Raw genomic sequence first — 12,402 nt, forward strand, 5'->3', positions numbered from 1 at the left:
TCAGGAGGTTATCTCACTCTTTTAGACTGAGACTACAGCAAAATACATTACACTGCAATTGATTTCCAGTAAAGGGAAACCTTATGATAGAGTCAGATAATCAAGATCAGCATAAATGCACTGTTTGTCAAAGCAAAAAAAATCAAATCTGTTTTTACCTTGTCGTAGCCCCTCCAAGTCTTACAATTGGGGTAAGCGTGTCCTTTTTGTAAACAGTCCAGAAGACTGCCGGAACGGTTTGGACGTATGACAGTCAGAGGATGTGAGAAAAAATGGGTTTCTTAAGTTTAAAATATGGATATTTTTCTTACAAAAACGCATGGATTTGCTTCAGGAGGCCTATATTTACCCCCCAGAGCCATGTGAGGCATGTTTTATTACAGGCACTTTTTATTTCACACTATTTATGCACGCACTTTATTTCACATCTTCTGGACTGCTGACAAAAAGCACCCTCTAACCCGTATTGTAATGCTCGGAGGGGCCAGGACAATTTTGAATATAACTCTGGTTGGATTCGTCTGAAAGAAGAAAGTCATATACACCTAGGATGCCTTGAGGGGGAGTAAAACAGGCTAATTTTCAATTTTGGGTGAACTAACCCTTTAAGCTCTTGAACCGAGAGTAAAATTGAGGAATCCAGCAATCGATAATTATAGTCAAGTAATCAAAAACAGTAATTAGTAATCAATAATGCAATCAAAAGCATCCGACTAAGCTGACTACATGAGTTGCTTTGAAACCTTTTGATGAAATGCACATTTTTGAAGGCAACCAAATACCCTGAGAGGCTAGAAAAGTTGTAAGCAGTGTCATTTAACTTTTGTGGTAGACTTGGACACTCAACTGACCTCTGACCGTGAGGGTGGCAGATGCCTCTGTTTTGCCAACTCTGTTTTCAGCTACACAGGTGAAGGTTCCTTCATCGTTCGCTGCTGCCTTCTTTATCCTCAGCACATAGTCATCTTTTTCATATTTGATATCATACCTGAAACACACATAAAGAGAAGATGAGTACAGAAATTAGAAACCACTTCTGAATATGTGATAAACATATGTAAGTAGAGTAAACACTGGGGTCAGTAAGACATGGGGCCAAATTTAATATTGATTTATTAATTATAAACTAGATATACAATACTTTTATTCAGAAAGGATGCATTGAATTTATGAAAAGTGCAATATTTCAAATAAGTGCTGAACTTTTAAACTATCAATTTCCCCCAGTTTTTAATGCAGCCTCAGAAAGCATAGGAGACTTTCTTTTTTTTAAACATTAAAAAGTCTTACCAACCCCACACTTTTGAACAGTAGTGTGTAATACATAAGATATATTAAAATCATAATTAAAGCTTATAATACATGATAGGAGATGATATTTAGAACACCATATGAGAAAAATCTGGTATATTCAGAGAAAGAGCACTGTATAGAAACAATATATTTTTTTTATTACTGACAGAGAAAGATCAATTATTCAGCAATGACACACTCTACAGAGAAAGAAGAAGCTTTCAACTGGAACCGCAGATGCTTACAATATTTATGAGGCGTCCGATGTGTGTGTGAGAGAAAGAAGTAGACGTATCTGGGAGCTAATAAAAAATAAAAAAAAACGTCCGATTCCAGGTCAGACTGTACAGAGAGGGATTTGAGATGTGGAATCCAGCCTTATTGATCTGCACCTCTCTGGCAGCTCCTAGGTACTTCAGGAGCACTATGTCCTGGAAACTGACAGCCATAGGTGATGAGCTGTGTGTGAGCGTGTGTGTGTGAGGTGGAAGTGCGGTTGAGAAGTTGACAGGCCCTGCAGGTTGGTCTTCTTTGTAGTATTTTGCTATAATTGGGATTTCTGGAGAGTGCATGCGCGTCTGTGAGCAAGTGTGAGAGGGTGTTGTGCCATAGCGGTTTTTGTCTGACAGCTAGACAACACACTGTCTGCTGTCTATCACTCCAGATCCACCCTTTCTCAGGAAGCAGGGCTCAGAGAGCACGCCATGTGGTGCAGGAAACAGACCAAAATCACCAGAATTATACTTCTGCAGACTGTTGTTCATGAAGACAATATACAGTCAAACCACAGAATGCTTAAGTAAAAATAAATAAATAAAATATTTACAGAAAAAAATGCAGCCTATTTTTTTTTTTTTACAATCCCCTATATAAAGTAAAATTTTATAATTTATTTTACTGTCAATATATATATATATATATATATATATATATATATGTATGTAACATATTTTCACATTACAGTAATAATAGAGTTTTAATTAATTAAATTTAATCTCCATACTACTTTGCTTCAATTATATATGTAAGACCACAAAGTCCAGGTATGCTTCAGGTCTAGGAAAATAAAGGAGATACTGTTTGAATGAAAACAGAAGGAGAATGACACTGTACAGAAGCTAAACACTCCAATGTATCAAGTGCCTTTCTGACAGAGCCTGAGGCAAAGTCTGAGGTGATTGGACACAGAGAGAGAGAGAGAGAGAGAGAGAGAGAGAGAGAGAGAGAGAGACGGAAATTAAAGAAACAACATAAACACATGTAAATCAGATTTTCAATCACTAAGACTAAATATTGCATGAAACGAGCTTTCTAAAATGAGAAACACAAACAGAAACAGTAGCGCTCTGTATGTGCTTCCTGTCTGAGCTGGATCTGGTCTCTATTAGGAGAGGAATGCAATTACACACGAAACAGGGCAATGCTGAGGATACACTACACTCCGTCGGTCTCCAAACAACACACACACATATTACGCAGCATGCGTTCCTGACAGATTTGGGGTGTAAACATTTGCAGACACAGCTTTCGAGTGTCTTTTTCTTGTTAATTTGTACTTGGAGCTCAGAGTTGCTGTGAAAGTCTGCGCCAAATGGCCTGGTGTTTCATTTTCACAAGTGAATTACTTCGTATCTCATCTCTGTATGAACAGCACAGGCATCCTGACAGCAGCAGAAGTTTGTGAAATTCTCTAAGAGAATTCCACACGACAAGAAAAAGATTTGGCGGTCGAATCAACGCCTTTTCCGAAGGTTCTCACCTATTAAATGTGACTATAACGTGTTTTGTGGGTGTCTGTGTGATTGTATAACCTGAAGGTCAACTGGTTTCCAAGCCGTTATCTACCACATATGCAAGCTCTTTGAAGCCAGACATCTACATAATCAGGAGCGAGAGAGAGACGATGAGGAAAATACAAGTGACTCTGCACGACGGGTGACGGCTGAGAATGTCAAAATTAAAATAATCTGCCGCTTCAGAGACGGGGAAATAAAATAAGACGACGAGACACGTGTTTCGTCTAGTCTGGGTCTTGTGGTAATTACGTGCTGCGAGACTGTGAGTTATTTAATTATTAGATCGTCATTGTTTCTTTCTAAAATCTAATTAATTTCTCGATATGCTTTTTTGAAAGAAAAGAGAAGAAGCATGTTGAATTATTACCTGACAGATACACTGATTGTTACACTCGCTGAAGTAATTACTATGTGTGTTTTAGCTGACAGCTGAATAATGCAGATTAATCTAATTGTTTCTTACAAAACTAATAAACCAAGAAAAGTCTTCATGGAAATGCACAGAACGACATTTGTGATCTGATGAAAGGAACATGTTAAAGTAATTATATCTTAATCTTTATGAATTTGTTAAGCTTAGCATTTGGACACTATAAGGACAAGTAATCAAAATGTTTTTTGTTGTTGTCATAATTAACTACAAAGCCATGCAATAAACGGATACAAATTCAACCACAGTAGTTCTGCCCATATTACAGTACATATTCTGGCATGATTTGTAGTGCAAAACTATGAAATCAACAATAAAAAGTGGCTTTTCAGAACTGTTGAACAGGAGTATTTTGAAATCTGTGAGGATAGGGAGAATGTGGGAAAAGTACACAGACGGGACGGTTTATTTTGTGTGTGTATTTTTGCGTGCTTGTGAGAGCATGCGGCCTGGTGACCTGTGCAAGATCACAGACACAGACAGACAAACATGGCATGATAGCATTCAAAAAACATCCCTGTTTAGAACAATCTCAATCGCTGATGCTGTTTTGACCCTTGCTGCATATTTATTTTGCATATTTATTTATTTTATACTTTCAGAATATTTAATAAAATAATACACTTACAAAAAAGTACCATGGCTTTATTATGGGTTCTGAAAAAGGTACAATGGTAATGCTGTGTTTTTGAACATGTACCATTGTATTTTTTTGAAGAATAATGAAATACCAAGAATATTTAATGTGTGACAATTTTAGCAAGTGAACTTTGTTTTAGATCTTAAATCTTTATATTTACAAAGGAATTTACCCCCCAAAATAAATAAATAAAAAAATAAAAAAACGCAGACATCATTCTGATATGCTTATTTGGTGCCAAGAAAATATTTTTTTTTGTATCTTTTTTTTTTCTTTGATGAATGGAAATTTCAAAAGAACAGCATTTATTTGAAATATAAATATTTTGACAGATTTTTAATGTCTTAACTGTCATTTTAAAGCATCCTGGCTAAATAAAAGGATTAATTTCTAAAAAACAACAACAACAAAAAAAAAACATTAAATTTAGTACAATTAACCAAGTAAAAAGAGTAATATGAAAATTGGTATCCTTTCTCAGCCCTATGATCATTTCCCATTTTATCTTGTGTTTTTTTATGAATTCAATCCCAGATTTATTGCTTCTGACACAATGTAGCTGGTCCATGACTAAATCTTTTTTATGTATTACCCGAAGGATGATCTTTGTCAAAAGCGTTCTCATCCTCTCTCTCTCTCTTTATCTCACCATCACAGTTTGAATGAAGAGGCCTGAGGGTTTGTATTACATTTCTTTCGTCATGCCAGAGCCTTAAACCTGCACAGTCCACCTGCAGCCTCACCTGTCTTTACCTCAGGGCCTCAGCACGGAGCAAAAGAACACAACCGTCAACTGAGGCCCATGATGCAGCTCTGGCTTTTATTATCTGGAGGGGGCCTCACAACGGAGCTGGTGCGTTTCTGACCATGGGCCTCAGCATGGAGCTCAACATCTACTCACAGGCGGCTTTTATGGCTTTGGGAGCAGACGTTTGAAATAACGCTTTAGATTGGCAGACATCTCTGCCAGCGTGTCCCGTCTCACCTCCCGCGGGGGACATCGATTTCGTCTTTTTTCCAGCGGACGGTAGGTTGGGGGTCTCCCTGCACCTGACAACGAAACTCCACCACCTCCTCCTCCAGAACCACCTGGTTAATGGGCCGTCGTAGGAACGTGGGTCTCTCTGAAAGACACGCAGACGAGAAAACGACATAAGGGACAAGGAGACCTCATTCACTCGCTGTGACTCAGCATCGAGTCACAGATCCCAGACAGAAGCTCTCACAGAGATTTATGGTATTGTGTAAGTGTATCATACGCTTTTGTGTTCCAGCATGTTTTATGACTAACATGAAGACACAAGCATAATAGAGGCATTAAACATGACACATTCTCGAATGCTGAAAAAAATCTTTTAAACTTGCTTGTTTACAAAAGCATGAGGTGTTAAACATTCCCAGAGCATGACTAAAATATTTTTTTGATATGTTAAGACTTTTTTTGTGGTTTAGAAGTATCAGACTATAGTTGGCACATACCAAACACGGTGACCTGAGCTGTCTCACTGTCTCTCTCTCCGACCATGTTGGTGCCCACGCAGATGTACATGCCAGCGTCACTTTTCCTCGTGTTGGAGATCATCAGCTTCCCTCCACGGATCTGACGGGGAAGACAGGAAGTTACAGTCTCTGTGACAACTCGTGCGATAAGTTACTGCAGCACTCTTTGTGGAGCTACCTGAAGTTAAATGTCTTGCTCAAGAGTAAATTAGATGAGGTTTAGAATTCACCTTTCGCTGGTTTTTGTACCTTTAATGTTCTAGATTCAAAGCTAGATCATTAACCAACATTCCACTCCTCAAATTAAGCTTGCTTTGTTACAAAAAAAGTATCAATAGTTTAGAAACATTTATCATTGAACAATACACCTTTGTCTTTTTTTTTTTGATCTTGCAAAATTTTCAGCAAGTGAATTTTGCAAAAACAAACAAACAAAATGGCGTTGGAGAGCTAAACTAAACTAAACTAAACTAATCCTGTGTTTACCTGTGGAGACCGTGGGCCGCACTGTGCCCATCCTGGCCTGCCAGGACAGTTTAGGGAAGTCGTGGCCTAGTGGTTAGAGAGTTTGACTCCTAATCCTAGGGTTGTGGGTTCGAGTCTCGGGCCTGTGTGTGTTCACTGCTGTGTGTGTGCACTTTGGATGGGTTAAAAGCAGAGCACGAATTCCGAGTATGGGTCACCATACTTGGCTGTATGTCCTTTCACTAATCTAAACTAAACATAAGGGTTTTAGAGAACAAAACAATTAAGCAAAACCCATATAAGTGTAACAACATACATGTTAATTTTTTTCTTGCACAAGCAAGCGAGTGCATTTAAAGGATTTTGTCTTAGATTTTTTTAATAAAAATGTAAATAATTTGTAGCATATTTAAAATATTTCTTAATAATAAAATAAAAACATAATAAAATTCATACAAACAAACCGAACATAAATAGGGTTGAAAAGAGGCAGAAGATTTCTAGGAACATTTCCAGAAACATTTTAGGATTTTTGGACAATTTCCTGGATGGTTTTTTTTTTTTTGACTTTGTAGAAAAATTTCAGCTCTTTGCAACCCTAAATATGCATAGTCTCCATTTCTCACCTTGATCCTGTCATCCTTCTCATCAATTCGTACTTTGTCTTTCTTCCAGTAGATGGTGGGTTCTGGGTGTCCACGAGGGGGAACGCACTCCAGAATGGCCGGTTCTCCAGCAGCCACCACCACATCCGTAGGGTTCTGTCTGAAATCATCACGTAACACTGAAAGAAAGAGAGAGAGATAGAGAGAGAGGGGAATATTAGCTTGTTCTTTAACCATTTGCAAATTTAGTCATGCTTACAATCCCCGAGGCACAAATAAATGTTCTTTTGTTGCTGAAACAGATGTCATTTCATTAAGTCCTCTAAAATGTTAACACACTCCAACAGTGTTCAAATGTTAGCTCCCATTCAACAGGGGTGCAGAGAGGCACCTGTTTGGAAGTTCTATTTTGAGGTCACGGTAATGCCAGACGCAGTAAATCATGCTGTGTGTGAAGGCACCCATCTACAGGAGGGTGTGTATGAGTTTTATTTGATAGGGTGACTACAAGAAAAACTTAATTGGTCTTAATGGGGTTCCCTATCGAGACAGGAGAACAAACAGAGGGAGGGAAGACATATTGTGCCCTCCAGCTCTGTGTCACTCATATGCATGGAGCACAGGAACGAATGGCAACACACACACACACACACACACACACACACACAAACAGTTGGTGGGTGGATGGGCGGGTAAATCTGTACCAACTAATCACCCATGCTCACCCTTTCATCACCAACTATGCCTCTGGCCATGACTGATGTAGCAATAAATTCGACAGCAAAAACATACATGAGGTCACCCAATTATCAGCAATGAATAAATGCAATTAATTAATAAACACACCTGTACACATCTTCACATTCATCAACACCACTTTATTAATAAATGAGTTGGGTAATTATACTCTAGCGCTGACCTGTGAGAGACAAAAGGATAGATCTGTCAGCTGATAATTCATTAACAGAGAAATATTATCTCGACTTGTCTTAAGTTAAGATTTATGAATCAGATAATGACTTTGAAGTGATTTAAGAATAATTATGGAAAAGAGCACTCAGACTCAAAAATATGATCAGATAAATCATGTTTAAAGCTGTTCAAACTCTAACATGAGTTGAATGGTATATTAAACAGACATATATAATAATAATAATACTTATTATTATTATTATTATTATGTTTATTAGCACTTTCACAGTTGATGCTGTTTTATTTTATGAAATCATTTTTTACACACTGACAGTAAAGAGAAATGTAGAAAACATTTCTACAAATAACGTTTAATTTTGTCAAAATAAATTATTATTATTATTATTATTATTATACAAACCACTAGATTTTTATATTTTCAGATTACAGTGTCAGTGGTACATTCCTGCATTAAACATGTCATAGAGTTGCTAAGGTGTTTCAAGCAGTTTCTATTGCTAGGGCATTCTGGACGGTTGCTAGGCTGTTGCCCAAAAGAGCGCACTAACAAGTCTGCATGATAGTCTGGTCTCTTAGATACAGCTCCGGTCCTCCAACGCAAGCCTGTGACTTTTTTTTTTTTAATCGTTTGAAAAAGTAATAGCACATCTATCCTCAACAAACTGCATGATTTCAGACATCACTCAAAGGCAAGTTACATGTTTAATACTTAGTGTTATTGATTTGTTCAAATGAGAATAATGCTGTAAAGTAAGACAAAGCGCTGTGCATGTGTAGTTTTACATTTCTTAACTTCACGACTTTTTCTGGCCTCAGGCCGTATACAGACATTCAATACGCATAATTACATTTTCATCCTTCCAAAAGCCTCGACTTTCAGCTCTCTTACATCTCTCTTTCTCTCTCTCCGGGTGCGATGAGCCTCTCGATCTTCCATCTGATTAATATTTATGTATTGTTCGTCTCCTCCCCCGCATGCTAGCGAGAGCAGCATCTGTCTGTCAGACTGGAGGCTAAAGGAGAGGCTTATCTGCCGAATATTCCTCCGCCACCCTCCTTCTCTTCCTCCTGGAGGACGGCTGGTAGAGGTGGAGGGGGTGTTTTTTGGGCTACATTGGCAACTTTGCAGTTTCTTTGGCTAGATTTCAAAACTTTTGGAGTGAAGTTAAGGGTGTGTGGTGGAAAAGTGTAACAGGAGATGATGAAATGGAAGGAAGCCAAGAGGATCATTTAAAAATGGACAGATGCTACTTTGTACTTAAGTGTGTTTGGAGTTGTCAGATATAGTCAATGCCAAAGGCAATTACAGGGCCTGATATTCCAGTGTCTTTTCTTTATTTTTTATTTTTTTGCAATATCTTTGGCACCTTAAACAACTAAAAAACAGCAAACCCTTGTAACAAGATTGTAAATGAGCTCTAAGTTTGTACTAAAGCCTAAAAATCTCTTATATGACTTACGTGAAGTATCGCTGCTTTATAGTTGAAACATTTATTGTTTATGGGTCTTTTGGAATTCAAATAGTACTGTCAGGTTTTACTAAAGACACACAGTGAGGAATTGGCGATGAAAAGGCGTGGATACAGTTATTTTTGTGCCTGACCTTACCCTTTCAGACGTAAAATTTATGGGACGAGAGTATTCAAATTAACCACGCAATGAGACTTACTAAAGTTTGATATCAAAGGTTAGTTCTATCAAAACTTCTTGCAACCCTTCATTTTTTTGGCCATCGGTTCTTTTCACTGTACTGTTGCTTCTTTATTTCTTAATTTGTGACTACGCAAATTTTGTGATGCACTTGGTATATTGCGTTGGTAAACGTTAACTGTACAAATGCTTAAGACGCACTGTCAAATTAAAAAATGTCAAATTACTAATCACAATTATTTATATATTTATATATTAACACAAGCTTGTGATTCGATTCAATTACCAATTCGATTCGATTAAATTCAATATTGATTATTTTAGATATACAGTCATGGCCAACAATATCAGCAGATAAGAAAATTTTGAGCTGTTAAACTGTCAAATTAAGTTTTAAAACAGTATTGAATAAAAGGGTGCCGTTAATTGTGCCCAATTTGTATTAGAGAAAAACATTTATTTCATAATGACATTTATCCCTATTTTATTTAAATTATTATTATCCAGCGAAAGGATACATTTTTGTGATTTTTATTTCAAATAAAAGATCAAAAGGATTAAGAATGCAGATGAATTTTCACAGCCTTCTTTGATCATATTTACCAAGGGTGCAGATATTTTTGGCCATGACTGTACATCAGGTACAGTAGATGACAAGTTTTCTCAAGGCAAAAAACTCAACTAATGCTGTAAAATATACATGATAGTCATTTGAGGTTTTTACAATAATAAAGTTACAGTTACATATTATTATTTCTATTTTTCAATTCATTAATATTATTATTTTTTATATAAACATTTAAATGGTGGCTGTTATAAAAATTTGATGGATTCATTGAAACATAAATTAAACATTAAAGAACAGTAAAAATTATAATGAATATGTTATATGGTGCATATAATTAAGCAGAATACCCCACTCTACAGTTAATCTAATATGTTTTTTTTTTTTGTGAGGTAAGTGTGGTGTTACGTGACATATTGCTTAGAAGCCATTATATTGACGTCTTTGCGCAGCAGAAACACTGATTGAGTGATTACATGAGGCATGAGATGTTCAATCATGTTTATATGGCGTTAAAACTACTAGTAAAGTGGAACCACCACTGCTGTTTACAAAGCATGGAATGGTGGGCTGTGATTGGTTGAGCGGATGTCTGTAGAGAAGGCAGACTGGCGTTTTTCATGTTTTGGAAAGATAGGGAGAAAACATGACATTCTGGGAACAGCAGTATAAAACCAAAAGCAACTGTGCAAATTTAGAACCCATACCGACCCATCCCTCCCCCGAATTTTTAGACTGTACACTGTTATACATACATACACATGCATAGTTTTAATCAATATTAATTATATAACATTTTGAATTTGATAAAAGAACCATTTTCAAATAAAGTTTTTTTTGTAATCTTAAAATAGCTTTATAATTGTCAAATTTTTTTATAGTTAACCTCATCCATCCATAATAAAAAATATTTTTATTGAAATTATATAATTAATTTAATAAACAATAAATGTATGATTAAACAAATATAAATTCCAAGTTGTAAATGATTAAATAAAATATTTTGCATTAAATAAAAAAGGAATTAGTTTTAAAATAATACATGAAATGTTAATAATATAATATAATATTTTTTGTACAATATTTTTACCCATCATGCACTGCAGTGCTGCTAGCTTGTGTCTGCATCAGAGCCAGCAAAGGTCAGAACGCAGTTGGATTACAGCACAGAACTGGCCTAGAGCAATATCACACTCCTACTGCATTTTATAACAACAACATACTGATCGAGAGAGAGAGAGAGAGAGAGAGAGAGAGAGAGAGAGAGAGAGAGAGAGAGAGAGAGAGAGAGAGAGAGAGAGAGAGAGAGAGAGAGAGAGTACAGAAAACGACTGTGGACAGACAAGTGTTTTCCCAGCATGCTATAAGCAGTGATAGCATTTCATTTCATTGAGAGTGCCTCTCAAAAGTGTTCACTAAAGTTGATGCTGTGTCTGATGTGGCTCTCACATGAAAGAGTGTAAACATGTCACTTTGAGAGAAATAGCTTTTTTTTTCACGCTGCCCCTGGCTCTGTGTGTGCCTCTCTCTCTCTCTCTCATTGTGTGTGTGTGTGTGAGAGAGAGTTACAGGCAAGAGTAATGTGAAAATGTGTCCCAGTCCAAAGCTGTTCTATTTGTTTGCAGGGTATATCAGTCCTGTTATGAGTAGGGATGGGTATCGTTAAGGTTTTAACGGTATTACTACTCTTACCGATACTGCTTAACGGTCCGGTACTTTAACGGTATTCTTATCTTTAATTTGAGTTGTGTTACTTTGTGTTGTGTTAGGCAGTCGAAAACTTTGCATTTCTCTGTCTGCACATAATGCACTTTTGAAAGATGCTTTGACAGATTGCTTGTGTTTCCGCCCTTACATGCAAAAATGTTGTTGCACTTATGACAACCAGCGTTAACTTCAACTCTAGTGAACTATAACCACACTTTAGAAAGTTTTGCTGTCTCCGCCATCGTCACTCTTTGTATTAAGCGGGAGTTTTCGTACTCTAAGGGGCCGTTCACATATCGCATGGAAACGCTAGGCACGCTGCTTTCTGATTTTTTTCCCAAAGCCTTTGTCTATCTATCTATCTATCTATCTATCTATCTATCTATCTATCTATACAAGATTAAAATTTTTAGGTAAACTATTCTCTCTTAAACATGTATAAGAAAAATGATTGCAAAAAGTGAATAAATTAGCTATGTGTTTCTATACGCTGTATTATTGAATAAGTGAATTAAGTGAATAAAAGATGATTGGAGTATTTTACAAGAAAATATTTGTTCTACTTGCTCTATTTCTCTGTAATTGTTTGATAAATTCACTAGCAATTTCTGAGTCAAAATAGTTGCTGCACCGAATTTGTTTCAGTGCACATGTAAAAATAGTAGCAATTACTGTATAAGTAGCTTAATAAAAAAATAAAACAATAAATAAAATAAAACAGAAGGTCAAATGGAGGTGTATGTACTGGCAACCGAACACCTCTCACCTTCAAAAGCCACACCTCCACCGTTAACAAGTCTGCCGCTAGCCAACCCGCT

General features: G+C 36.7%; 1 protein-coding gene across 10 annotated transcripts in view; it reads right to left on the reverse strand.

Moving 5' to 3' along the window:
• Nucleotides 1-12,402, reverse strand: part of LOC132107756 (roundabout homolog 2-like) — a 386,527-nt gene that overhangs the window by 57,373 nt on the left and 316,752 nt on the right. For all 10 annotated transcript variants that reach the window (XM_059513947.1, XM_059513943.1, XM_059513940.1 and 7 more), the window contains 4 exons: nt 6,751-6,908; nt 5,639-5,759; nt 5,145-5,283; nt 852-988 (listed from right to left, as the gene is read on the reverse strand). In XM_059513947.1, the coding sequence (XP_059369930.1) occupies nt 852-988; nt 5,145-5,283; nt 5,639-5,759; nt 6,751-6,908 (555 nt within the window). The remainder of the gene's footprint in view (nt 1-851; nt 989-5,144; nt 5,284-5,638; nt 5,760-6,750; nt 6,909-12,402) is intronic.

Source organism: Carassius carassius, chromosome 28 (genome assembly GCF_963082965.1).
Source record: "Carassius carassius chromosome 28, fCarCar2.1, whole genome shotgun sequence".
NCBI lineage: Eukaryota > Metazoa > Chordata > Actinopteri > Cypriniformes > Cyprinidae > Carassius > Carassius carassius.